Genomic DNA, 25,628 nt, shown 5'->3' on the forward strand with positions numbered 1-25,628 from the left:
CTTCCTCACACAAAACACTCAGCAAGGATGGACACAAACACAAGGTTAAAAATGTTGGTGTGGCTGCAGCCTCTGTGCAAAAATAGGAGAGATGTTTCCTGGATTCAGAGCGTCCCAGCAAAAGATCAACTGGTGCACGGGCAGAGTGGGAGGAAAGGTCTGTCACCACGGCACCTCACAGTGTGACACCACCAGGATGGGACAGGAGGTAGTGGCAGGGTTTATCAGTGCTGATAAGGGTCGAGCTGGCACTGCCAAGGTTAGAGTGAACGGGGCAAGTTCCAAATCAATAGCTGCAATGATGTCTCAGGGACAGCAATGGCTGCAGATGATTCCCCACTGTCCTGTCTTTCTGTGCTGTCACCTGCACAGGGCTGCAGAACACTTCTTTGAATACAGGGTATTAAAATGGTACTGCCCCTCTGCAGCACACACCCTGCCAAGCACTATGTAGTCCCATTCCCCATGTTCATCACAGCTGCACTCTCAGCATCCAGAATTTTTTTCCCATTGCTTGGCCATATCAATTTTATCACCCTCCCTCATCCTTTGAAAATCAGTTGTACTCAAGCCCCCTTTCAAAACTCACTCAAACTGGATAAAATGGAGGGGATGTGAGTATCAACATTGCTGCAAGGGGAAATGCTGGGCTGGCAGTGTAAGGAAGGGCTACCTTACACCGGTGAGTTTCAGGGGCAAGGATGTTCCCAGGGCCTCTAAAGCAGGTAGGGCAGGCAGACAAGCAGGAGTGAGGATACTGCTTTGGGCGTTGGCACAGAGGGGCAGTGGGACCCACCAAGCGTTGGGGAGGACTAGCAGCTTGTGGAAGGGAAGAGCATTTCTTTTTACGAGAAATTCACTTTTGCAGAGACACCCAGGGACACAGAGCTGGGATGCATGTACAAAAATGGTTTATAACTTTGATAAGGGACAGACAAGCGCAGGACTACCTGCAATAAGTCTGGGGGCTGTGCTACAGTCTGGCACAATGTTTATTTTCTCTTTGCTCTTGCAAAGGATGCAGAAGGCATGTGAAATCCCGTACATCATGTAATTCTTCGTTGTCGCGAGATGCACCAGCAGCCAGCTTGGAAATGCTCAGTCCCAGCCAGGGAGGGTACGACGATCAGGGGGCTATTGTGGAGACCCCCCGCTCTGCTGCGCTGCCTGCGCTGCCCTCTCCGCACGGTGCTGTGCCGGTCCGCTCCCAGGCGGCGCGCTGGGAACGCGCTGTCCCCGGTGTTCCCGGCTCGCGTGTCCCACGGCGCGACAGTTGCCTGGAAACCGCCTCCGGCTGACACCATCGCCGCCCCAGATTCAGCCAGCCCCGCGTTCCCCAGCCTTCTGCTGGCAACATGGCCGGGGAGAGCCGGGGCAAGCGAGGAGGAGTAGAGCCTTCCAGCCCGGCTGGCGAGCTCGAAGCCCCGCAGAAGGAGCTGGTGGAGGGGAGCAGATGGCTTCCCTGCGTGGAGGAACACAGCGTCCTGCTCCGGGAAGTTTGCTGAATTCAGTCTGGACACACGTTACAGACGGAAGGCCCCTAGGAGGGGCTGTAGCTGGAACATGGGATCATTAGGTCATGGCTCAGAAAAACAGCAACCAACCAACCAAAACACCAACTCCCTGTACTAACTGATCGCATCAAAGGAGCTGGGCTCGGCTCCCGGAGCAGGGCCACAGGTTTCATTAATCCAGAACCAGCCCTGAAGAGGAGACCTCCTCATTCCAGTGCCCCAAACCAGCTCCAAACTGGGCTGGAGGGGACAGAAACGTCCTTCTCATGTCCTGGAGTCAGATGAGCATAGGGATCCTATGGGCTGAAGCCACCCTACTGACTGTTAGTCCCATTCTCAGATAATGAAACTTGCAATCCTGCCTCCTCACCCTGATTTAGCATCCCATTGCAAAGCAAAGGCAGGGGGGTTAGGTGAGGCATTTGCCACCCTTAGACTTGAATGCTGGCATTAAATATTAACCAAAAGATTTTTCAGCCAGTCAGACGTGAGCCTGCAGCAACGGAGAAGAGCTGGAGACCTTCAAAGTCTGCCCTGATCACCTGACTTGTTGCCATGACATCATCATAGAGACAGGGCTGAATTTGCACCTCTTTCTTCTCATCACCCCCCTCCAGCTCTTCCTCCATCTTCCCAGCAGGTTCAAGTCACCCTTGGGGCAGAGGAGGAGCCCAACATCCGAGGACATTTTCACTGCTGGCTCCAAATCAGGACTCATCGGCAGCTGATAATGATGTTCCCATCTCCCCTCAGCAGGGAGGGATGAAGTCATGAGGCACAGCCTCTGAGCCGCTAGCGCAGCTTTAGGGGACGGGTGGATAGAAAGAGTCATTTTGGCTGCCACCCATCCATCACCCTGCGTTTTCCATCTCATTTTCTACATCTGACTCAGCCTGATGCTTTGACAGGAAATGGCAGCAATATGCAGGGGGGCAAGAAATGAGAAGGAAACAATAGCAAGCAAACTGTTGCCAACTTTCCCAGATTTCCACTGAAAATCCATAAGGAAAAAATCCTCCAGCAACTGAGAGCAGTTTTATAGTAAAAAGTGGAGAGGCTTTAGAGGCTCCAAAGCCTCACAGAATCATAGGGTTGGAAGGGACCTTTGGAGGTCACCCAGTCCAAAGTCCTTGCAATGACCAGGGGCACCTTGAACTAGATTGTATTGCTCAGAGCCTCATCCAACTTATCCCTGAATGCTTCCGGGGTTGGGCACCCATCACCTCTCTAGGCAACCTGTTCCAGTGTTTCATCACCCCCATTCTAAAAGACTTCTTCCCTTCCCTATATCCAATCTAGAACAAATCTCTTTTAGTTTACAACCTCTAACCCTTGTCCTATCACAACAGGCCCTGCCAAAAAGTCCCTCTCCAGCTTTCCTGTTGACATCCTTTAGGTCCTGGTATAAGGGCTCTCCAGAGCCTTCTCCAGGCTGAACAACTCCAACCCTCTCAGCCTGTCTTCATCACAAAGGTTCTTCAGCCCCCTGATCATCTTCATGGCCTCCTTTGGACTGGATCCAGCAGGTTCATCAGCCACAGAGGGGTCTCTTGTGGGAAAACACAGGACAAGGTTCCGTCTCTGATCCATAAACCTTACTCCTGTGAAAATTACAGGTATGCCCAAAGATGTTCCAGCTCCACAACAAAAGGAGGGTGAAAGTCTTTTTTCTAACACACAGGGGCCAGCAAAGCATGGCTCAACGTGGAACAGGCAGGACAATGGATCTGATTGAACACTTGCCTCAGGGCTGGAGCTCTGACACACAGCCACATTTTGGGAGGCTGAGGCTTGTGCTTTCAGGTACAATGCCAATGACAAGAATGCAAATCAGCTAACAAGGGTTTGCCTCAAGGTGACTTCCTGTAGGAAAGCTGTTACCTTTATGAATAAAAATAGCCTGCCACTCTCCTGTGAGCCACCTTGCACTTACCTGGTGAGAATGGCAGTGTGGGAGCTGACTTGCTGCACATTCACACCTAGCTCACCTCAATCTGTTTGCACACTCAGGCTTTGAGAAGGCTGGGGAGCACTCACCCTTCCCTTGTTGCCAATGCAGGTCACGGAGACATCAGCTTTGATCAGCTGGTGGCCAAGAAGATAAACAGGCAGCAAGTCCAAGAGACTGTGTGCTGATGTCAGCAGCTCCCTGTGGTCATCTGCAGGTCACCACGACCCTGCAGAGATGCCCATGACCAGTGTGCCTGTGCATATGCACAGAGCAGTTAATTATTCATTAGCGTGAAAGACACACAATTAAAGTGACTGTGGTATGGCTGAAGGGATCATCCCACTCCAGCATGGGGCATTTCAAAGACTTTACCTATTGATCTGGATTTAGAAGAGACAGAAAGTTGCAGAAGAGGAAATAACCTTTTCCACCTGCCAGCTGTAGAAAGTGTTGTCAATAGCACTATCTTCACATAAAAGCAGCCAGCTGGAGAGACAGAGCAACTGCACAATGAGAGAGCTCAGAGGATTTGGGCTGTTTCACACAGCACAGCAATCCTGATCATGGGGCAGGAATCTTGGTACCAACCTATCCTGGCCCAGCACACGCACAGATGGTCCAAATTTGAAATAATTCTTAGTTGTCTTCATATTACTCCAGTTCCTGGCTCCCTGACACAATGAAACTGAGAAAGGACATCTCTAGCATAACACTTGAGGTTCAGAAAAAAGAACAAAAGGAATTTTAAGACCAGGTTGATTGACCACAGCATTAATGCAGAAAGATCCTTCAGACTTAACTATGGACTAGAGATGTCAGCTGGCAACATTCTGAGGGGAAATCTGAAAATTAAGGAAGCTACAAAGACAGCTGCCTGTCAAACAGGACAGAGGGACGTGGCCAGCAGCACCACGGGCCTGGCAATGCTCCTCACCATGGAGGCTTGCACTGCTAAAAGGAACTGAACAGGAAGGATGAGAGTCACGCAGGAAACCAGCAGGATGGAACTCTGTCACTGGCCTCTGCCTGTGCTACACCATGGCTTACTCATTTCCACGTTTCTTGAACTACTTTGCCTACAGAAATGCACGCAAAGACATTTTACTAAACTTTTATTGTAAAAACACAGTTCCCCAGGTTTTATAAATATGCCATACATGTAACATAGTTACGCTCATTTGATCCTCCAATACCAACAGCTTCCAAAAATGAAACAGGCTAAAAGAATGCAAGTCCAGAAAGACACGAGGCTTCTGATGACCAAGTTATATTTCACATGGAGCCTCCTTTCTCTGTCAGCCTCCAAACAAGATGCTGAAAGTACACAGCACTTGCAACGCCCCCAGGAACTGACAGGGAGGCATCTGAGCCTTAAAAAGAGCTCTCACCCACTCCCCAGGCATCGTCAGCCGCCTGTGTTTTCATGCTGTCTCAGTTGCTGTGGGTGAGAAAGGAGGGGGCAGTTTGCATAGCAACCTCCTACACCCCGGCAGCTCAGCTGTTGTACCCTCCCAAAACAGCAGGGAAGGGCAAGCTGGGACTGCTTCCCTGTGGCTCACACCTCCACAGACAGCCTGAAGGGAGGCCCTGGGTGCTGCCAGGTCTGAGCAGACATCTCAGAAGAAAGGAAGAATGTACAGGCAGCATCCAGAGAGGGGAAAGACAGGTGCTGGTCAGAGCCATACTGCATGGTAGTTGAGAAAGCAGAGAGGAAAACTATGTGGAATAAAGGGGAGTTTAAAAAACCACAAGGCTAGATGGCACCTCCTTGCTTTTGCTTTCCCCTGCTAGTGCTGCTGTGCAGTGTGTTGTGAGATTACCTATTCCTCACTTCCCTCCTGCTCCAGCTCAAACACCAAGGAAAGAGCCAGGCAGATGAGAAATCCCACCAGCAAGGACAGGACAGTTTAGCAAGATTATACACACACACACACGCACCAACTTTATGTATCCCACAGAACTGTTACGTCAGTATGAAAAAAAGAAGTCTTAACATTTAAGTATTAAAAATAAAGCCCCACCTCCAGATCATACAAAACTTGTCAAAAGCAGGAAGAAATCTCTTGTATTGAAGCAAGTCTGGGACCTGGCCAGGGGTCAGGAGCACTTCCAAACGCACACGGCCAGGCTGCCACCAAAGAACATGTACAGCAGGTTCTTCACCTCGTGAGTGATCTCAAAGCCAAAACCTTCCCCAATCACCACATGCCAGGAGGACCCAAATTTCTTGTCCATGGTCTCTTTGATCATCTTGGCAGCACTCTGGAGAATGTTTAGGAAGACAGCATAGGGTGAGACAAAGCAACCAGAAAGGTTTTATGCAAACATCCCCCTAATCTTCTCCTCCCTTTAAGACTACTCATGCCATGGGCAACAGGTATAGCAGCTGCACTGCAAGACTTGGGAGCTCCCCAGAGGTAAACCCAGGGGTAGAACTGGTCTCAGCAGCCAGACCTGCATCACTTCTGTAGTTCACACAGTCTGAAGCAAGAGCTCTGCTGGAGTTATACTGGTTGCGGTGACCATGAGAGCAGATTCAGGTCACTGAGCAGCAGCTATTTTTACAGGAGTCCATTTTTTTTTTTCTCCAGCTAATTACCAAAACACTGAAAGTAGGCTGGCTTTTAAAAGGCTTGCTTCTCCCAGATCACACCCTGCTTGATCCTAAAAAAGGCAAGGGGAAAATTTTTCAGTGACAGGCGGTGCCCTGCCCATGAAGCAAGGTATGTATTCCTTTGACTGTTGGTCCTAAAGCCAAGAGGGAATACTTAACAGACTTCCATGTACTCATCCCCAAAACAAGAGACTCCAAGCAGTTCTGAACCAAGCCCCCAGGACACAGGGCATTTTATGAACAGAGTGGAAGCATGTCCCAGGAAGGCAGGATAAGCAAGGAGGCAAGGTCTGGGAGCCAGCACCACTACCAATCTCTGCAAAGTGCTATTCTAGATCTTGCAGAGCAAGGGAACTGAATCTGAGATCTAGCCAAGCTCTTTGCCTCCTTCTACCCCAGCTCAGTGCCGAGAGTAACAGGATGCCAGGACCTGACTCTGCTCTGCCCTACACCCCCATCCCTGCTCCTGCAGCACCAGCAGGGTGGCCCTTCTGGGAGGTGGCTGGTACCTCGTTGTTGGTGGCATGCTTCTCACACGCCGTGACACACAGCTCCATGGTCTCCACGCGCATCTCCTCCGGCATGTCCGAGTGCTGCCAGGGGCAATCAGACAGACAGACAGCTGAGCACAACAATCAGAGCTGCACACACAACAGCAGTAACTGCTCTAACTTCTGCACTGACTCTATCAGGGGCTTAGATGGAGTAAACCTGAAAAGGTTTATTGCACTAAGTGAACCATTCCTCCAGGCAGTGAGGAATTCTTCTCGACCTACATGAAAATTAGCACTGTGTAAGCACAGCTTAAAGAAGGAAATCAAGACATTTGCCAGTTTTTCTGCTATAAGATAAAGGGGAAGCACACTAACACTGTTTCCACCACAGTCCTTAATTATTGCTATATGAGTAACAAAGAAATCTAAATTACATAGCCTTTTCTGCTGCTGCTATCTGGCTGGCTAGCAAGATCTTTTGCTCCAGCTTCTCCAGGACAAAAAGCAAGCTGCATCCAAAACACAAGAGAGGGCTCCAAAGGCAGTGTGCTCTCAATCTGTCTGATGGATCGCTTTGCCCCAGGCTTCCTCTGGCTGTCATGGGGAACACTGGTGCTATTAGATTTGCCCAGGAGAGATAAAGGACAGGGAGAAAGCAGCAGTGACAACCAGGATTTCTCCACAGCACCACCACTACATGTTCTCACAGTAGCTACGCAGCAGGAGAAGGACAGTTAGAATGAAGACAGATTTTCACATCTCTGACACAGGTAAATGTGCAATCCATCCCCCTCCATACCCTAATCAGAGGAAAAGTGTGAAGCCTTTTATAATCAGCCTCGTCCTTTTTTTCCTCCTCAACTTCTTCCATGGTCCTTCCACAGAGACTCCAGGAAGGGGCAGAGGGGCTACCTGGAGTTCAGCAAAGTGCTGTGGTACGGCCAGCTGAGAGGAACAGGGCTCTGTGTTCCTCTCTTCAGCAGGAGGAGTCGCTTCTTGGCCTAGAGGACGCTGCTTCAACAAAAACAAACATGGGCAAGAGACAGATGGCTTTCAATTAAAACACAAGGCAAATGAAACTGTTACGAGAACATCATGCTATCTCACTCACTTGCCATTTCCTCAACAGCACCTTCACACCCCCCTGAGAGTCTCAGCTCACAGACCATTAATGCAAACAAATTATTAAACTGTATCTTTTTCCATAAGTGAGGAGCACAGCACTTCCCAGGAGCAACAGTGGAGCTTGAGGGAAGAGATGAGCCAAGGTACAGCTTTCAGGAGAGGACAAGAGAACAACTTATCAGCTGCTACTACTCTTGATTAATTCCAAAAGGGTTTCCCAGGACACTATTATCTGTAGTAGTTTCAAACTGCAAACGACAAGAGGAGGGTACGAGTATTTTAGGCACAGAATCTGCACACTCCTCTCGACGGAAATGTTTAACAGGAACATCTCGGTCTCGTTTGTGCACTTGCTCCTCAGATTGCGGAGCATGTGTCAGCTGGGGAGGGCCATATGGGAAAACTCTGGACGTGCCTCAGGGCCTCATTACCAGCCTGCCTGCCCCCGGGCAACGCAGAGGCACAGCACTGACCGACAGACTCAGAGCCTTTCACCGCCGTCCCCTCTCTGGCTCTTTCCCCCACAACAAAGCATCTTCCTCTCCTACCCAGGGGAGCCAGGGTGAGCTGATATTAAAGGAAAAGGAAACCAGCACGGTGCCAGGCGACACACCAATCATGTATGCCACATACACAGAGCTGCTGGCTAAAGCACGGAGTCAGACCAACACCGTGGCACCCAATCCCCGATCTCCGCCGGACAGACCCCCCCCGCCCGCTCGCCCGGCGCCACTCCCGGGAGCCCCTTCAATACCCACCCCCAGCCCGGGCGTGCCCGCGGCCACAGTCCGAGGGTGCGAGGCAGCGGAACGCGGCCCTAGCGGACCGCAGGCCCGAAGCGGCCCCGCCGCCCTCGTCCCGGAGTAGGCAGAGCTGGGCCAGCGGCCCCGAGCGGGCCCGCGGAGCTGCGGCGCGGCCTCACCTGCGCGGCCGCCGCGGCCCAGCGCCGTTGCTAAGGAAGGGCCGCGCTTGTCATAGCAACCGGCGCGGGAAGTCCCGCCCCCTCGGCCTCCATTGGACGGGCTGTGCCGTTCGGCGCGTCTGATTGGCTGTTCCCCTGCCGGCCGCCGCGCGGGGCCTTGGGGCGCTGGCGGCAGTGGGGTGGCCGCGGAGCGCCTGTGCTGTGCCGCGTCCCCGGGCCCCCGCTGGCGTGTGGCAGCTTCGTGGTTTTCTGGCTTAAAACCCCTGAGGGACCTAGTTCTAGGTATTTTTTATTTTAAAAAAACTAGGATAAATATAAGAACAAGGAGCGATTTGGGGCAATTTTGGGGTTTTTGTTTTTAACCACAGAATCAGGTTAGGAAGCCCTCTGAGATCATGGAGTCCGGCCTGTGACCGAACGCTGCCATGTCAGACACACCATGGCACTGAGTGCCACCTCCAGCCTTTCCTTAAACACCGCCAGCGACGGAGGAGGCTCCACCACCTCCCTGGGCAGCCCATTCCCATGTCTAATCACGTTCTGTGAAAAAATTCCTGCCAATGTCCAGCCTGAACCTCCCTGGTGCAGCTTGTGACTGTGTCCTCTTGTCCTGTGTGGTTGCTTGGAGAAGAGGCTGACCCCACTTGGCCACAGCCTCCTTCAGGGAGCTGGGGAGTGATCAGGTGCCTGAGCCTCCCCCTCTCCAGGCTGAGCAACCCCAGCTGTCTCAGCTGCTCCTCACGGGATTTGTGCTCCAGACCATCTAGCAGCTCCCTTGCCTTCTCTGGCCATGCCCCAGCACCTCAAAGTCCTTCCTGAGCTGGGGGTTCCAGAGCTGGACACAGTTCTCATTGTGTGGGAGTGGCAACAGCTCATGTTTGTATGTTAACAGGAGTGTAAAGAAGGAGAAAGTGATGCCGTGGGGATGAATCATGAGTTTGCAAACAGCTCCTACAGCACCAGCCTCCATCCCCCACAGAGAAAATCGCCTCCCTCCCGCCCTCCATAGCTTTATGCTTGTATAATGTCTGTTTGGAGGTTTTTCTTGGCTCTGGGCTTGCTACAAAACCTTTGTTGTCTCTGCACCCTGCTAGCCAAACATGGGTTGCCTCTAAACCAGGGCTTAAACAGTTTTCAGGGAGCTCTAGGGCTGCATTCGTCTGAAATTAACAAGGATGGAGAAGCAGCAAGCTCCAGGATAATACCAAGGGAAAGAACTTCTCCTGTGCAAAGCCCCAGCTGCTGGGTGTGATGCCTGGTTTTCCATCAGTGGCCATCCTTGTCTTGCAGAGTGGCTCACGGGTCTGACTTTTCATGTGGTGCTTGTGGCTGGTGTGTACTTGAAACGTTCTTGCTGCTCGCTGCCTGCTGAAAGGAGAATTTGCTTTCCAGCTGTTTGAGAAGGAAAAGAGTGGGGGAGGAACAATCTGGGCACTCTCCTGCCCCTGCCAGCTCAGGAGTCCTCTTCCCTGCCTGTAGCACCAAGCTCTGCCCTGCGATCAGGGGAGAACAGCACCTTGTTAATCTCTTCCAGGTTCAGCAGTGAATCCGACCTCCTGGCTATCCTTTGCCTGACAGAGCAGTGCTGGGGGCAGGGAAGCTGCCTTTGGGCTTGGGAAGACAAAGCTGCAGTGATCATTTATATTTTCCTTTTCTGTCACTGCTGGTGGTGACAAAAATGAAGCACTGCCTCTTGTGTCACTTGTTCTCCTACTATTCCTGCCTCCTGGGCTAATTCCTTCTCCTTCCTCTTTTGGGCCTCTTGCAACAGAGCTAAAATTGTCAAGAGACAGATAAAAGCTGGGAGATCATAATTTTTCTTTTCAGACAAGATAATTAGGAAGAGAATCTCTGTGAGGAAGAAGATCTTTCCATCATCATTACTTTATCTCCAGGCAGCTACTCTAATCTCTCCAGGGACATAGCTCTTTCATGCACCGTGTTCTCGCTGTGGTTTTTTTAATGCTTTAATCCCTGTGTAGTTCACCCACTTTTACTACCAAGCAGCAAGTGAGTGTGAGCTGGGGTGTTTGTGTGCGTGTGCAGGGCAGAGCACGCTTGCCTGAGTGATTCTGGGTTCAATTAAACCTGTTTTGGTTCTGGTCAGTGTGACCCCCAGGAGTGTTTCCCTCACGGAATGTGGGGACTGCTTGTGAGGGTTATTCATCAGTGGCTCCTAGGTAAGAAGCTAAAGGAAAATGGCCAAACAAAAACTGCACCGGGCCAAAGACAGGAAAATCCAATGTCTTTGTGACTGTGGTGAGTGATACAGTGGGGCTGCAAGACAGAGATGCCTCCTGAGGAAGGAGAGCGTTCTGCTGGCCTGCCTCCACCTACTGTGCCTTAACAAAATGTGAGCAGCTGGTTTCTGGAGCCCCAAGTGCAGGGATTCCACAGGCTGCCTCTGTATAACTGCAAGTCAGTGAGGGCCCTGTTGAGCCAGCAAAGGTTACATGTACTGCTCTTTTTGCTGCTGGCTCTGGTGGCACAGACAGCAGCACGTCACCTGATCTTTAATTTCCAGTACTAGTGGACCAGGTACCCTTCTGTAGGTGAAAGCATAGTCCAGAGCAATGGTTCAATTCACCCCTGTGGGTCTGTAGGGAGGTGGAATTTGTTGCTTTGCTCTGGCTGCTCATGCCTTATTTGCCACTAATCAGAGGTGGAAACTCTCTCATCCCTTTGTTTTCAGCAGCCACGGTGAAATGCGTTGAAACAAAGTACCTTTACTTTTTACCTTCTGACATGAGGGTGTGTTGTACTCCTTAGCTGAGCACAGAAAAGTAACCGTTGGCTGCAAAATATACATATATGTAGTAAATACACAGCCTCATGCTTTTTTTTAGTCATCTTCATTACCCAGACAGCAGGCTGACTCTTCACCAGGTGGAGTACATCCTTCTTTTCTTTCTTTTCTGACCTGCTTCTGGCCAGGTTTGGGGACTTCCCCATTGTCCCAGTGGGCACAGGCTCTGCCGTGCCCCAGCTCCTCTGTGTGGTGAAGCAGGGGGCTGGAGCTTGCTGTCCAGCCTGCCAGCACAGCCCAGCCACTGGGCACTGCTCCACAGCGCGTTGGGTGGCAACAGAGGGCCAAGGCTGGGGGCAGCTGCCCCAGGATGGGTGGGGGCAGCTCTCAGGAGGCCCTGTGGGAATGCTGAAGGCACATTTCTCTGGGATCAGAACCCCCAGCATGCTGAGCTGAGGGAAGGCAGAGATGGGGACGCTGGTGTGCAGGAATGGGTGGCAGCCTCTGTGCCAGAGGACAGGGCAGATTGCTTTGGGACAGCCTGATCCTCTGCTCTGCTGGAAAACACAGTGCCTCACATGTTCCCGTAGCTACTAGCTCTAGTAAGGACAACTACTGTTAGTAAGGTCTGTTGCTGCAGCACTAGCAGCCGTGTGGGGGCTGTTCCTGTGCCAGATGCTCCGGAATCGTGGCGCATTCCCTGTGCGAGCACTGCACAAGTCTTAATGAGCCTTCCTGGCTCTGGGAGGGAGCAAGGGAGGCTCCCAGCAGGACAGGAGGTGAAAGGAGGCAATTAGGCAGCACCCCATTGCTGAGCAGGTAGTGGGGACTTGGGAAGTCACCTCCTGGGGACAAGTATTGGCTGGCTTGACCTCGTTTGAGGGCACCAGGAGGCTGACACACTGCAGGGAGCTGTGACATGCAAACTCAGCTGAGGTTGCAGGTATTGGGGAGCACAGGAGATCCCCAAAGCCCACTCTGAAGTGGGGGTCCAAGGATTGCCCATGTCCCTGGGAAGGCAGAACCTTCATGGCCAGTGGTGCCCTCTGGAAAGAGGGGCAGGGGCTGGAGGGGTTCATAAATGCCAGTATTATTTTCTTTCCAAACACAAAAGTTTTCAAACACCATCAGGCCTGAAGGTTTCCCATCGCCATTTTCAATTTGGTCTTCTTCACTGCCTGACAAACCCCTTTGGGAGTGTGGGCTGGGTGGTATTGGAGTCTGGCTAAGCCCCTGGCTAGCAGAAAGCCCTGCAGCAGCGAGTTCTGCAGATTAGGAAAGGAAATGGCATCTCCTTTCCTCTCCTTGCAGCGTGCTTACAGCCCTTGACAGGGAGATAGAGGCCAGCACGTGGGCAGCATCCATCACTCTCGCCTGTCTCCCACACCGTCTCCTCTTGTGCCAGCTCCTGCTGAGCTGCTGCAGCCCAGCTGTGCCCCTGCCCTGCACTGCCCAGCTCTTGGGTGCCCTCCTCCTTTCCTCCCTGTCCTGGATGTCTGGGTATAACACAGCCAACCAACTGAAGCATCTGCCTTCTCCACACCACTGTTAAATATTTCCTTCCTTACCCTCCTCTTTCCCCCAAGGCTGGCTTTGTTGTTCCTCATCTCTACTGTGCACAACATGTTGTTTTCCAGCCAGCTGCCCTTAGAGAGACACGGGGCTATTCCTGAGTGCTCCTGGTTAATTTAGAAGCAAGCAATATGTGTAAGTCATTGTAATTACTTCTTGCAGCCAGCAAAGCTATTGATTTGTCATCTCCTCTACCTTTTAAGCCCCGTTGCAGGTTTGCAGCTCTTGCAAGGCTCAGCTTACTGAAAAGAAATGGTCTCATCTTGCTCTCGTCCTCCTCAGACGGGTAAGAAGCAGACATTGCTTCCTGCAGAGAGCCAGGGCAGGATGGAAATCAAATATTTATTTCTGCTCTTCATTTGTGTCTCCCATCCAGCTTCTAATCTCTCCATAATGCCTTTGTTTCCTGAAGAGCCTTATAGTGGAAGCATTTGCTGGAAGATTTTAAAAGGTTTGGGAAAATTCTACCAAGTTTTCCTGTGTACCCCCAGGTCTGCCTAACTGGCTGTGAAGCTCTGGGGGAGAGGAGCTCATCCTGCAGAAGCTCTGCCACTGGGATCCCCCCATTCTCCTGTTCCAGAAGTGACAGATCCACATCCTGGGGACATGCACATGGCTGGGATTAGGATCATGCCAGCATCATTTGGCAGAGATTAGGAAGCCAGCACCGAAGGCCCTGATCAAGCATCTCCTGGTGTCCTCTTTGTTCCTGCTTTTCTGGAGAGGATTTGCACACAGTTTCAACGTGGGCTGGGTTTCCGGGCTCTGGAGGAGATGGGTGTTTTGCCAATAGCCTACATCAGCGGCCAGGCTGTTTCCATCCTTGTTCATCCTCTCACGTTTCTCCTGCCTTGGCCAGCAGCCCCAAGAGCCCTCTCACAGTACTTCTGCAGTTTTGATAGCAGGGTGTTCTGGACCAGCTTCCCTCCCCCTTTAAACCTCTTTCTGAGTTTATGATCCCATCAGTGGTTTTTGACATTTCCTCCTCTAGAAAATGTTGCGCTTCTTAATGATGCTGTGTTATTTGGCACACGAGCAGATGGCACCTATTGAACCCTCTCCTCTTAGTGATGGGTGTGAGCCTCCAGCTCTGCAAGGCCCTTGAACCAGTGTTCCAGCTGAAGTACATGCTTTTTCTTCAAAACCAGCCCTCAGCTTTGTGAAGATGTGCTGAAGGTGAGAGTGCCAGCCTTTCTTTTATGGCATTAAACACCCTCCAGAAGGAGAAGTGGGGGAGACAGGGCAGCTCTGACTCAGAGAGGAGATCCCACCAGCATGCCAGCAATGGGAAAACTCAGTCCTCTGGCTTTGTGCTCCATTTCCCCCAAATCTTGGTGAAGCTGTGCCTTTTGTAGGAGGAGCAGGACCCACTGAGAGGCAAAAGCACCATGCAGACCTGGCCATGAATTGTTCTACAACAGGAGCTCCAAGAGTCATGCCTGAACCATCTTGTGCCTAGCTAGGTCAGAAACTCATTACTGGTACTTAATTAGATTTACACTCAATATGAGTTCCTTGCTATCATGCTCTGACTTAGAGGCCAGGATCTCTCACTTGTTTCTGCTTCCCTCCATGGAGAGTGTTTCCCTCAGCCCTCATGCCCCACCAGCAGCAGCCTGTACCCCATACTGCTCTGCAGTGGGGTAGAGCAAAGGTGGCCAGACTGCGACACCATCCCCTGCCCCTCTGGGGCAACAGTACCAAACCCCTGTGCTGATATTCCTGTAATGCAGTAGTGGGACCAGCCAGCTCCCTTCAGTGGTGCAACCCTAAGCACCCTGGGGAGGTCACCCCATCTTGGGCTGACCTGTCCCGTCCATCCCCCCAGCAACCTCACACTCTGCAGGAGGCTGGAACAGAAAACATCACGTTTATTGTTCACAATCAGCTTTACAAAAGAAACGTCCCAACAGGGGCACGCGTCAGGGCCCTTTTCACAAACGTGCATTGGAGAAAGCGCGCGAGCGAGCGAGGCAGGGGGCGAGGGAGAGGGGGCAGCTCCTCAGGGTACACGGAGGTCACAGTATTCCCACTTGGCACACGGGCTGCCCCCCATCCCCACCATGTCATTCCCAGTGGGCTGAGCCACCCCAGCACTGGCACAGACCCTGGGCGGGGATGGGGAGTGGCAGGGCTGTCCCTTCTGCCAGCTTTGCCTCCCCCAGGGGAGGGGGCAGCTGTCACCCACAGTGGAACTTGGGGTAGGGGGAACACTGGAAGCTGAACACTGCTTTGAGCAACCATGAGAGCCCTGAAATAACCCTCCCACCCCCAGACACACACACACACACACACACACACACACACACACACACACACACATGTGCACATACACACACTCACATATTGAGATGTTGGTGACCACGCAATATGGAAACAGCGGATTCTCAGGCACTCCACAGGGAAAACACCAGCCTGCTCTTTCACCCTCCCAGTTTCAAGGCCAGTGGCAGCCCTGTTCCTGGCAAGGAGCAGGTAAAGAAGGGGACTTGGGTGGAACCAAGGACAGTAGCCCAATCCAGTACCAAAAGACTGGGGAATGGATGGCAGGGCTCCTCTGACTGCCACCATCCTCCATCTCTCTTTTTCTTGCTTTTGCTCCCTTCAATGGCAGTGCTTTCCCCCTCGGCCAGCGCTGGGGGAGATGCTTTGCCCCTTTCCCCCCATTCCCTTGGTGGCAGACCCGTTCCCCAGCTTGGAGGTGGTGGGGAGTGCTCTCTCCCCTCTGCCTTAAAAGCCTGGCTCCCCTCAGGGAGTCCTGCCCAAACAGGCAGCAGAGGCAGGGAAAGGGGTGCAGGGGGGTAAGTGCTGTGCCACTGATTCTCTGCCATTCTCCTTCAGCTTCCCTGGGGCCACATTTGAAAAACCAGGGCAGCAGGAGAAGGATGGGTTTAGAGGTGAGATCCTGGAATGCAGGCTCATAAAACTGGACAGTAAGGTTGCTAGAAATAAATAAGGAAAGGGGGTGTGTTCAGGTGATGCCTGCACCCTGGCATCCCACTGAGGCTGGACTGCACTCAAAGTGGATGGAGTTCTCCTTCCCACTTCCTGTTAGGTGTGACAAGGTGACGACCCTCACCGTACCAGGGACACCTGCAGGTACAGAGAGTTCCACTCAAAACAGAAGTGGGGCAAGATGAGACTCGGGAGCCAGCCTGCCAGGAATGAGGACAAGCCACAGCACCAGCACAGGGACAACAGGGAGGCTTCCAGGGGCCCGTCTCCCTCCTGGGACACCAGCACGGGGGGCTCAAGCATTGCCCCAGCAAGGCTCACTGGTCTGGGAGGGGAGAAAGGGGCTCCCTGCTCCAGGGCTGCCAGCGGGCTCCTCGGCGCTGGGGACAGGGCTGGGGCCACTCATGCCTTCCTCCCTTCCTCGCAGGCAGCAAAGCCCGCCTTGCTGGCACCTCCAAAGACCTCCACCGCCTGGTCATCCCACTGGATCACATTCCCTTGGAGGTGGGAGGTGCAGTTAGCCAAGGCCAGGATCTCTGCTGGTGCCAGCATGTGGTCCCACACACCAAACTGCGCCAGCTCTCCCACGAAGGCCTGTGTGGCGTCAAAGCGGCCCCCCAGGGTGTCCTGGGAAAGAGCGGGAGAGGCGATTGGACAGGGATGAAGAGAAGAGGAGCAACATACATCCAGTGGGAAACGGCAAGGGAGAGAGGGAGAGGTTTGGGGAGAAGCAGAGCAAGGTGCTGGATGGCAAGGAGAGGAGGGGATGGATGCATGGAAGAGATTCAAGATGAGGCAGGGAGACCAAAGGGATAGGGAGAGGGAAGAGAAGACAATGATGGCACGTGGCCAGCCTGGAGGCTGGATGAACAGGCAGGAGAGCCAACTGCCCTGCTGAGCACTCCTGCCCACACTGCCCCCTCCCCTTGTCCCATTTGGGGGCTCTTCCCCCAGCCAATTCCCACCAGAGTGATGCTAACAGGCAGCTCTTGGTGTTGAACTGGTACCTACCTGCTCCTGACCTAGGATGATGATGCCCTGGGGCCTGATGGAATGCCAGGAGGCCAGGTTCTCACCGGCACCCCGCTGCTCCCCGTCCTGGTATGCTGACCACTTGCCGTCCCGGGTGGTCCATGCCACGCAGACGTGGTGCCAGGCCTTGTCCTTCAGACTCAGTGGCAGCTGGGCAACCTGTGAGAGAGGAGCGAGATCCCAGTGCTCGGTAGGACTGCTGGGGAAGTCCGCTGGCAGGGCAAGCACTGCAGCCCCGTGGGGGTGGAGGCATCCCAAAATCTACAGACATCCAGATGTGCTGCTTCTCCCTCTCAGAACTAAGCCAAATGAGCCATTCTCCCAATCCTCCTGCCTCCCCCCATAAACCTAGGGCCCCTTCCTCCCAGCTCCCCCACACCAGTGCCCTTAAGAGTATAATTTCCTAGCAGGACTGAAGCAGGGAAGATGAGGGCAGGATTTCCTCTCCTGCCCCTCCTGCAACTGGGCTGACCTTGTCATTGATGAGCAGCTCCAGGGGGTTGGAGCCCCACTCCAACAGCACAATCTCATTGGCTTGGCTCGGGACAGAGTAGGAGAATGGGGTGCCAATGCCTGCCAGGGCCTTGGACTTCAGCCACATGCAGATGGTGAAGGCGTACAGCTCCGGCAGGCTCTTCTTCACGCGGGCATACATGTAGTTGTTCTGCACAGGGATGGTCACCTTGAAGGCATCAGGAGGGCTGTAGCCCAGTGGTCCTACGCATCAAGGGTGGGGAGGAGAGAGGAAGGTCAGCACCTGTAACTGGGATAGGGTGACCTGTGCTGGGGCTCTCCTGGCGATGTACCTCAGGGTAGGAGCCCTGTGCCCCACCTCCACCCCCGCAGGGCAGGACTCACCGTGCTCCAGCTCCATCACCCGGTTCTGGAGGGAGCTCAGCTCCTTCTCGATGTTGTGCTGCTGCTGGCTGTGGTCAGTGCTGGCGGCCTGGCGCTCCTTCTGCAGGGTCAGGATCTTGGAAAGGAGCTGCTCCTCCAGCTGCTCCATCTTGGTGTGGAGGGCATCACGGGCAAGGGCCGGGGCAGTGGGTGCTGAGCCATTGGTGCGGGCTGGCAGCTCCTGCTGCACTTGCGGCAGCCACGACAGTGGGAATGGCAGGGACAAAAGAGAAAATTCAGCACAGTGTCACCATAAGAGTTAAAATAAGGACATGCCCAGCCTGCAGCACTACAGGTAGTGCTGGGATGACAGTCCCATATCCGCACTGGGGTCTTCTCCAAGAGCCTCCAGCTGACTTTGTACCTCCCCTCTTAGAGCCCCCATTGAGCTCATTCCTGCAAAATGAAGCTTGGCTGCTCTTAATGACTTTCTGCTGCTTCAGAGACAGAGCAAGGATGGGATGTTTTGGTCATCCCTTGGCTCTGCTCCTGCAGGCAGCCTCCCACGATGAGGAAATGATGCAGGCAGGACCTTGGAGCTCCCGGCCACTCCTGCTGCTCGTGAGGCTGCTTACCTATAGCCAGCATGTTAACATCACTTAATGGGCTGTAATCCTCTTAGCCGAGTTCAGCTGGCATGCGGGGGTGTGTGCACGTGTGCCAGGTAGCTGTCCATAAGCCAACCTCTCCCGGTGCACCAGGATGGCAGGGACAAGTGGGACTGGTGCCAGGCTGTCGTGTCTCTGGCCCTCAAGGCATGAGCCATCACCTGGGGACATCGAGCCTGTCTTGTCCTATCAGGGTTAACACTCAGACCAAAACTCTTCCCATGGCAAATCCAACACGGCAGATGGTGAAGATGCTCCCAGCTGCTACTGCACTCTGCAAAGACCCTAGATCCCACCTTACTGGGAGACCCCATCCCAGTTGGAAGAAAAGCAGTCTGGAAGGGAGAAAGTGACCCTTTACCATGCTCCTGGAGTTTCTTGGTAAATAGGAGCCCTCTTCTTTCCCCGTGCCCTTGGTGCATTAGTGTCTCTGCCATGGGCTCTGAAAGATGACAACCACCTTCTCTGTGTTGCCAGACCTTCCCAGAGGTGCTGGAGCAGCCATGGAGACCCTTGCCTTGGCTCCTCTGGCACCAAGGGATATGCATGCCCGCTTCAGCCCTGGTCATTCACAGGGCTGGTGCTGGCAGGACATGGGGGATACCATCCCTGTGGATCTGAACAGACTCCCTCCTGCCTCAGAGCTGGCCTGGGGGAGGTCAGCACACTCACCTGTGGTTGTGATTCCCTGTTTTTTCTTACTTCTTATATCCAGCTTCTCCAGGCTGGACAGGATCTCATAATCACACACATAAAGCTGAAAGAGAGGGATGCCTGCTCACCTCACCCCTAATCTTTGCTATCCATCAGGAACAACAAAGGGGAGGGGAAGGCTGGAGGAAAGTCAGGTTTGGCTGGGCAGGATGCAGCCTTGGCGGATGGGAACAGCAGTGAGAGGAAAAGTGAGAAGACGGTGTTGGTGTGAGCACAAATGTACCCACTCTGGGCAACAAAGTGCTCAGGCTACAAATAAAATGGAAGTTATGATGCCCCAAGATTAGCAAGAGCTGCCAGTAGGGTCTGCCAGGGCAAACGCACAAGTTCTGTGAAGAAAACCAACCTGGAAAAGCAAAACCCAGCACATAAAGAGAGGTTGTGCAGGGGATATCTGCCAGCCCTGACCAAATGCCAGCTCTCACTGCCAGCTTGCTCTGGGCAGCACTAAGGATGCTCTTGCAGTGAGAACAAAACCTCTCTGGTAAGCGAAAAGGGCCCAGCAAAGAGCATCCTGCCTTTGGTCTTTGCAAAATTGAACGATTAGCTGATGGGAAAGGAGCTTTAACTATTTTGCTGAGGTTTGCTGGTGGTTTTTTGTGGGGTTTTTGGTGGGGTTGTTTTTGGTGTTTTGGGTTTTTTGTTGGTTTTGGGGTTTTTTTGCGGGGTGGGTTCTTTAAAGGGGTCTTGGGCACTGCATGACAGGCAGGGTATAGATGGCAGGAAGGAAGGGAAGTGCAAAGTTTAATTCTCATCCTCGTGGCAGGGACAGTTCCCACATGAGCTGTCAGCATTTTTACCCAAGCTGAGGTATGGCTGCACTGGCAGGAGGCAGCACAGGTGGGATGGGGCTGCCTTTGCCTCCGTGGCCACATCCCGTGGGCTCCAGGAGCTTTTCTTGTCCTTTCAGGCTGCCTGGCTAGAGCGGGGGCTGGCACGCTCCTGTCTGCCGCACGCTTTGATTGCTCGAGCTGCGGGTTTGGAGCCTACGTCCCTGCTTTCATGCATGGCTCCATCTGTTAATGATGAAAAAAGAAAAAGCTGGGAGATTTTGTCACTCTCACTAGCCCCCGATAGCCTGCCCTACATTATTCAGTAGTGACTGAGTACTTTTTTTTACCTCCTTCTTCCTCCTGCTTTTCTCCCTGCTGCTAGTTTCTTCCCTCTGTAACTTTTCTCCCTATGGCTTTTTCCTTTCTCTGGCTTTGGAGCATCTCTTCCTGTTGCTCCTCTCCATGCTCACACACTGTGTCTTTCCCTTTTTGCTCACTTTCTTCCCCCCTCCTGAGTTTTTCCCCATCCAGCCCTCTCTCCAGCTCTTGCTGGTCCTTCCCAGTTGGCAGCCAGGGTAGCACAGCCGGAGCCACATGGCCGACTGAACCATTGCTGCCCCCATGCTCCTTCTGGAAAGGGATTATAGCCTGCACCCTCATCTGGCAGGGTTTCAGGGCCATCCCAGCAAACACCATCCATATCCCTGCAGACAGATGATGGCTGGACGGGAGCCTGGACTCCCCATTCTGCCCCGTGCAGCTGAGTTGTGCTGGGTGATCCCCCTGATGCCAGCCTGGGCTGCATCCCTGAGCCATGATCCTCATCTCCGAGTTGCTGCTCGAGCATCTTTCTCACAAGGCAAATTATTTGCAAAATTATTAATGGTTGATGTGCAGCTGTTATTTACTGGTGACCTTTGGGAAGGGGAAGGGGGGAAGCTCCTTCTCCCTGGCTGTTCGGCAGGCACCCGGCTTCCCATCTGCCGCCGCACCGGCAGCAGGGGAGTGGGCAGTGCCTGTGGGGGAGGCTCCTTCCACGCTTTTTGGCCACCAGAACCGGCAAAAAAAGATTGAAAGATGCCAGGTAATATTAATCACGTTAAATGTCAGCGGCTGGCAGGGTGGGGAGGGGGAGGTGGGGGCAGGGGCTGCGGCAGCCACGCCGGCGGGCGCTCTCTGGGGCCGCAGCCCTCCGTCAGCAAATGCACTTTGATTTACATAAGGAGATCAGAGCCTCATTTACTAATGCACCGGCAAATCTGGGCGCTGCTGCTCCCCCTCAGCCCCCAGCTCACCAGTGCCCACCTTGGCTGCTGGGACAGGGCAGGCAGGAGCACAGGGGGATGCCTGTTGGATGGAGCCATGGCACATCCCAGGGATCAGGGTGCACACACACAGCAGACCCGTTCTGCTCCTTGGACCCATGAATCCTCACAGGCTGCACAAAACTCCTCAGCAGCTGCCACCTTGGGATACTCCCTGTAGCAGGGCAGCACACCTGCTGCACCAGGGCTTTTGGACACTGCCACCTCTTTGGACCTAGGCAGGACCTTGGGGATCATTAAACTCCAAAAGGGACTGCATGGAGTAGAAGAAAAACAGGGATGCATCAGCCTTTCCCTCTTCCTCACAAGAGAAGTGCTCACTGTTGATCCTGTCTCCCTAAAATCTCAGTCGGTGGAGGGGGGCCGGGACTGTCACAATTTGGGTGCTTACATCCCTGCACTGCTGGAGACTGAAACAAGAGGGAAGCAGCTTGGTCACTACCATTCCCATTCCCTTACCCGAGGGTTTCCTGCCAGCAGCCAGGCCCCCAGCTGCAATGGCACAGCCAGGAACGTGCTGAGGAGCAAACAGGCTGTTGCAATTCCACCAGGTCCCCACGGAGCCCATCAGGCCGTCCCCTCTCCCCTGCAAGGGATGATGGGGAGAAGGGGGGCATCTGCATCTCGGCACAGCCCAGGCAGCCAAGGTGATTTTCTCCCCGATGCCTTTCCATTTGCAGCAATAAGTAAAAGCATGGAGAAGGAGCACCTGGGTCCCTCAGCTCTGTGTTCCAAGATGCACCAGGGTGTACAGACATGAGCACGTGCTGAGCCAAAGGGGGGGACCCTCAAAACCAGGATGAAAAAGCCTAACTAGGCTGCTGTGCATGAGGAAAGGACCATCAGTACCGGGGTGGCGTTAGGAAGAGGTGAGGGAAGATGTGTGAATGCTGTGCTGATGCTAGCCCAGCCCCACAGAAATGGCAGGGGACAAAGAGCGAGACTGTGGGAGCCCTCCCTGCATCCTGGGAAATCCTTCTGCCATGCCGACAAAATTAAGGAACAAATGCCTTAACAGGTTTTTCAGTGCATGAATAAATCTTGTTATGCCTTACAGACAGGGCTGAGAGTGCCCAGATTAGATCAGCAATCTTCCACCAGCCCCCTCCCTGCAGTCCCAGCTCTGAGGCATCCAGCAGTAATCCCTGCTGGCAAACCTGCCTGGAGACTCCCTGGGACGCAGCCTTCCCAGAGCGGCTCATGGCATTTTGTGTCATCTCTCTTCTGAGACTAAGCCACCACACACTTGGCAGCATTTCCTCTCCTTCCCAATGGGTTTTGCAGTCTTCAGCACATGGGGGCCACCCCGGGACTGTCCCCATCCAGGTCACCTTTTGGGACGGTCACTGCCATGATCCAGGACAGCTGTGGAGGCTGAGAGTGCCTCCCAGGCCATGGGTACCCCAGGAAGGCTCCCAGGGCTGACAGCCAAAGCCATGCGGGACAGAAGATGCAGGTGCTCCACCAGGAAGTTTTAGCTGTCTGCTCCTGGGGTGGGAGGCAATTTGGAGAGGGACACCACAGGCAACTGTCCCTGGATGGCTAAGGTGTGACCACGAGGCTCAGCTGGCTGGGCTGCAGCCCTCACAGGGCTGTGGTGCCCACCGGTGACACTTTTCACCAGGACAAAGACCAGCCCACCTGTTACATGCTGCTCCATTTCCTCACCTGGCAGGGCTCACTGAGCCTCAGGGCGCTGTGTCTCCCTGCAGAGTGTACCTGGGACCCCCAGGCCCCTGGCAGCACAAACCCGAACAGTTTTGGTCCTGTGCCACTTGGCTTCCTCGTCACTGTGTGCCTGAGCCCCGTCCCAGCACCGCTTCAGGCTCCCCGGGCACATGTGACAGCCTGCTCCAACCCTGGTGAGCTTCACCCTCTCCCTTCTCCACCCAAACCTCCCACCACCCCCAGAAACCCAAGGAAATGGGCCAGGGCAGCTCGTGGGTGGTGCTGCCCCACAGAGAAGAGGGAGAGCATGGCTCTGTGACCTGATGCTCCCCAAGATCCAAACTGATGTGCTGGGCACCATCCCACCTGCATTATCTAGGATACGTGTGCAGAGACCTATTTCCCCAATTTATCATTGGGTGAGCATACCTGCTGTGTTATTCCACTGATGGAAAATAATTTGTGCAGGACTGCAGGGGTTTCTTGGGGGCTCCCTTTGGCTCCCTTTGGCTCTGGGCAACATGTCAGACAGGCTGCACATCCCACTGTCCCAGCATGTGCCTGGCATCCCTCCGTGTTTCTTCTTGTGCCTGTGTGTGCATTACCCTGGCAGCACACAGATGCTTCCTCTCTGGTCTTCCAGCTCTTTTCCTTCTTGTGTTTGTGTGTTTATTTGCCTTTCTCTGTCTTTTTATTCCTGTTAATATCTCCATTGCTTACAATAACCCTCTCTCCCAGTCTCATTTCTCAGCCAGTGACCTTGGTGGCTCTGAATTTCCCATTTCCACTGCCTGTTGCTGTGCCCACATGTCTGTAGTGAGGGGGGCAGAGGGGCAAGGAGAAAGTGGTTGTCTGAGGAGAGGGACCCCAAAGGGTGCTGGATGATCCCCCTCCTAGCTGCACACTCCAGGGAAGAGTGGAGAGGGCAACAGGAAACTGAACAGGAAGATGAGAAGGTTGAGGACTCGCAGGAGGCTCCTTGCAGGTGGCTCTGACGCCTGACAGACCTCAGGGAATTGCTCCTACCTGGAGCAATTCCCACAGGGAAAACAGACATCTCTCCTCTTGCAGCTCTCACATGCCACAGCCATATCCTGCAAAGTCTGCCAAGTTCCGTGGGACTGCTGAGTCCAAATCAGCCCAAATAAATCAACACTCACATGTACTCCATGATGTGCCCCATGCCAGGCATCGTGGCAGAGCCTCTGGTGCTGCTGGATTGTGGCTGGGCCAGGGCTGAGCCTGCCGGGCACACGCTGCACAGCTGCTACAGAATGGGGACCAGGGCTCTGATCCCAAGTGCCAACAGCCCAATGCCACAGGAATGGGCACCGTGAATGACTCCAGCTCTGCCCTTCTCTCTCCAGCTCCTAAAGACCGTGTGGGAAAGGGTGCCAGGCTCACGGTGGGGGGCACTGCACTTTACTTTGTGAGATGTCCCATTCATAACCATGATGGCATCAGATGGGATTTACCCTTTTGCTAAAGGGCAGGGTCTGGATGCCAGAGCTGCCAACCTGCTCTGGAGGAGTCCTTAACAGGTGCCATGGGGCAAGCAAGGTGTCCTACCTGGGTGCAGACTGTGGGGTAACTGGGGCAGCCCTAGTGCTTTGGGACTACCCTGCATGGAAAGGAGAGAGGAGGGCTCAAGGTGAGTGCCTTGCCCCTGGGCAGAGATCTCAGGAAAGAGGGAGGCAGGGACAACCTTCCTGAAGTCTCATGAGGGGAACGAGCTAGTTCGGGGTGCATGTGGCTGCAGGCCTGGGGAACGGCACGTGTGGGAGCATCTTTCCCTGGGAGCATCCCCCCAGCCCCCCAGGAGCAGCATCCCCTGGGAGCATCCCGCCCAGTCCCCAGGAGCATCCCTCGCACCTCTATCCGGTCGATTCGGTCCTGGAGGGTGCGGACAGCCTCCTCCAGCTCCCGCACGGCGGGCGGCTCGTCGGGAGGGTGGCCCATGGTGCCGGGGCGCGGGGCGGCGCGGAGCCCGGCGGCGGCGGGGGGCGCGGGGCCGGGGGGGCTCCGCAGGCCGCCCTCGCAGCGGCTGAGCTTGCCGGTGAGCTCCCGGATGGTCTCCTGGTCCATGCGGATCCGCTCCTTCTGCTCCAGCGCCGTGCGGCGCAGCTGGGCCGCCGCGCTCCGCAGCGCCAGCAGCTCCTCGGGGCCGGCGGCGCTGCCGGCGGCGGTGCCGGTGCCGGCGGCCGGGCACTCGGTGCTCAGCGGGGTGCAGACGAAGCGGCTGAAGAGCGGCGGCCCCCCCGGCAGGCGCGGCCCGGCGCTGGCCAGCGCCTCGGCGGGGCCGTGCAGCGCTCCCAGCCCCTTGTCGGCGGCGGGCAGCAGGGCGGCGGCGGCCGAGTCATTGTCGGCGGCGGCGGCGGGCGCGGCGGTGCCGGCCGGGTGGACGCTGGCGATGATGCAGATGATGGCCCCGAGGAAAGCCAGCATGCCCGCCGCCAGCAGCACCGCCAGAAACTTCAGGGTGGCAGCGGCGTGGGGGGCCCGAGCCCGCGGACGGCGAGAAAACAAAGCGGGCGGGGATGGAGAGCGGAACGGACGGCCGGAGGGACGCACGGGGAGCCCGGAGGGAGCGGGCGGGGAAGGACGGTACCGGCAGCAGCACCGGCGCCGGGGCCCCGCCGCGCCGCGCCGCGCTTATATGTGCCGGGCGGCGCCGCCCGCACCGCACCGCGCCGCCCCCGCCGCCGCCCCCGGCCCGGC

General features: G+C 54.6%; 2 protein-coding genes across 7 annotated transcripts; both read right to left on the minus strand.

The window, feature by feature from the left end:
• Positions 1-1,103: 1,103 nt before the first annotated feature.
• DNAL4 (dynein axonemal light chain 4) lies at positions 1,104-8,638 on the minus strand. 6 transcript variants are annotated; one of them, XR_009274764.1, is made up of 5 exons: positions 8,457-8,638; positions 7,373-7,584; positions 6,589-6,672; positions 5,487-5,727; positions 1,104-1,550 (listed from the first exon to the last, which is right to left on the minus strand). XR_009274764.1 is itself a non-coding variant. In XM_058805382.1 (4 exons), exons 2-4 carry the CDS (start codon positions 7,442-7,444, stop codon positions 5,563-5,565), a joined length of 321 nt encoding a protein of 106 aa, XP_058661365.1. In that variant the 5' UTR covers positions 7,445-7,584; positions 8,457-8,638; the 3' UTR covers positions 4,288-5,562. The 6 variants fall into 6 exon arrangements, 4 of the variants coding, with proteins under 4 accessions (XP_058661365.1, XP_058661367.1, XP_058661366.1 ...); XR_009274763.1 differs by having other exon boundaries at positions 1,104-1,556; XM_058805382.1 differs by lacking the exon at positions 1,104-1,550 and having other exon boundaries at positions 4,288-5,727.
• Positions 8,639-14,813: 6,175 nt separating this feature from the next.
• NPTXR (neuronal pentraxin receptor) lies at positions 14,814-25,382 on the minus strand. Its single transcript, XM_058804651.1, has 5 exons — positions 24,783-25,382; positions 17,784-18,006; positions 17,398-17,642; positions 16,905-17,084; positions 14,814-16,520 (listed from the first exon to the last, which is right to left on the minus strand). Exons 1-5 carry the CDS (start codon positions 25,353-25,355, stop codon positions 16,296-16,298), a joined length of 1,446 nt encoding a protein of 481 aa, XP_058660634.1. The 5' UTR covers positions 25,356-25,382; the 3' UTR covers positions 14,814-16,295.
• Positions 25,383-25,628: the final 246 nt, after the last annotated feature.

The sequence above is a fragment of the Ammospiza caudacuta genome, chromosome 5 (genome assembly GCF_027887145.1).
Source record: "Ammospiza caudacuta isolate bAmmCau1 chromosome 5, bAmmCau1.pri, whole genome shotgun sequence".
In the NCBI taxonomy this organism is placed as follows: domain Eukaryota; kingdom Metazoa; phylum Chordata; class Aves; order Passeriformes; family Passerellidae; genus Ammospiza; species Ammospiza caudacuta.

Excerpts from the sequence above, each read along its gene's own strand:
- DNAL4 (XM_058805382.1), bottom strand. The coding sequence starts at position 7,444 with ATGGAAGAAGTTGAGGAGGAAAAAAAGGACGAGGCTGATTATAAAAGG. Across the intron at positions 6,673-7,372 it reads ACACTTTTCCTCTGATTAGG|CACTCGGACATGCCGGAGGA; the intron begins GTATGGAGGGGG and ends TGCCCCTGGCAG. Across the intron at positions 5,728-6,588 it reads AGCATGCCACCAACAACGAG|AGTGCTGCCAAGATGATCAA; the intron begins GTACCAGCCACC and ends AACATTCTCCAG.
- NPTXR (XM_058804651.1), bottom strand. The coding sequence starts at position 25,355 with ATGCTGGCTTTCCTCGGGGCCATCATCTGCATCATCGCCAGCGTCCAC. Across the intron at positions 17,643-17,783 it reads GGTGATGGAGCTGGAGCACG|GACCACTGGGCTACAGCCCT; the intron begins GTGAGTCCTGCC and ends CTTGATGCGTAG. Across the intron at positions 17,085-17,397 it reads AGCTGCTCATCAATGACAAG|GTTGCCCAGCTGCCACTGAG; the intron begins GTCAGCCCAGTT and ends CCTCTCTCACAG.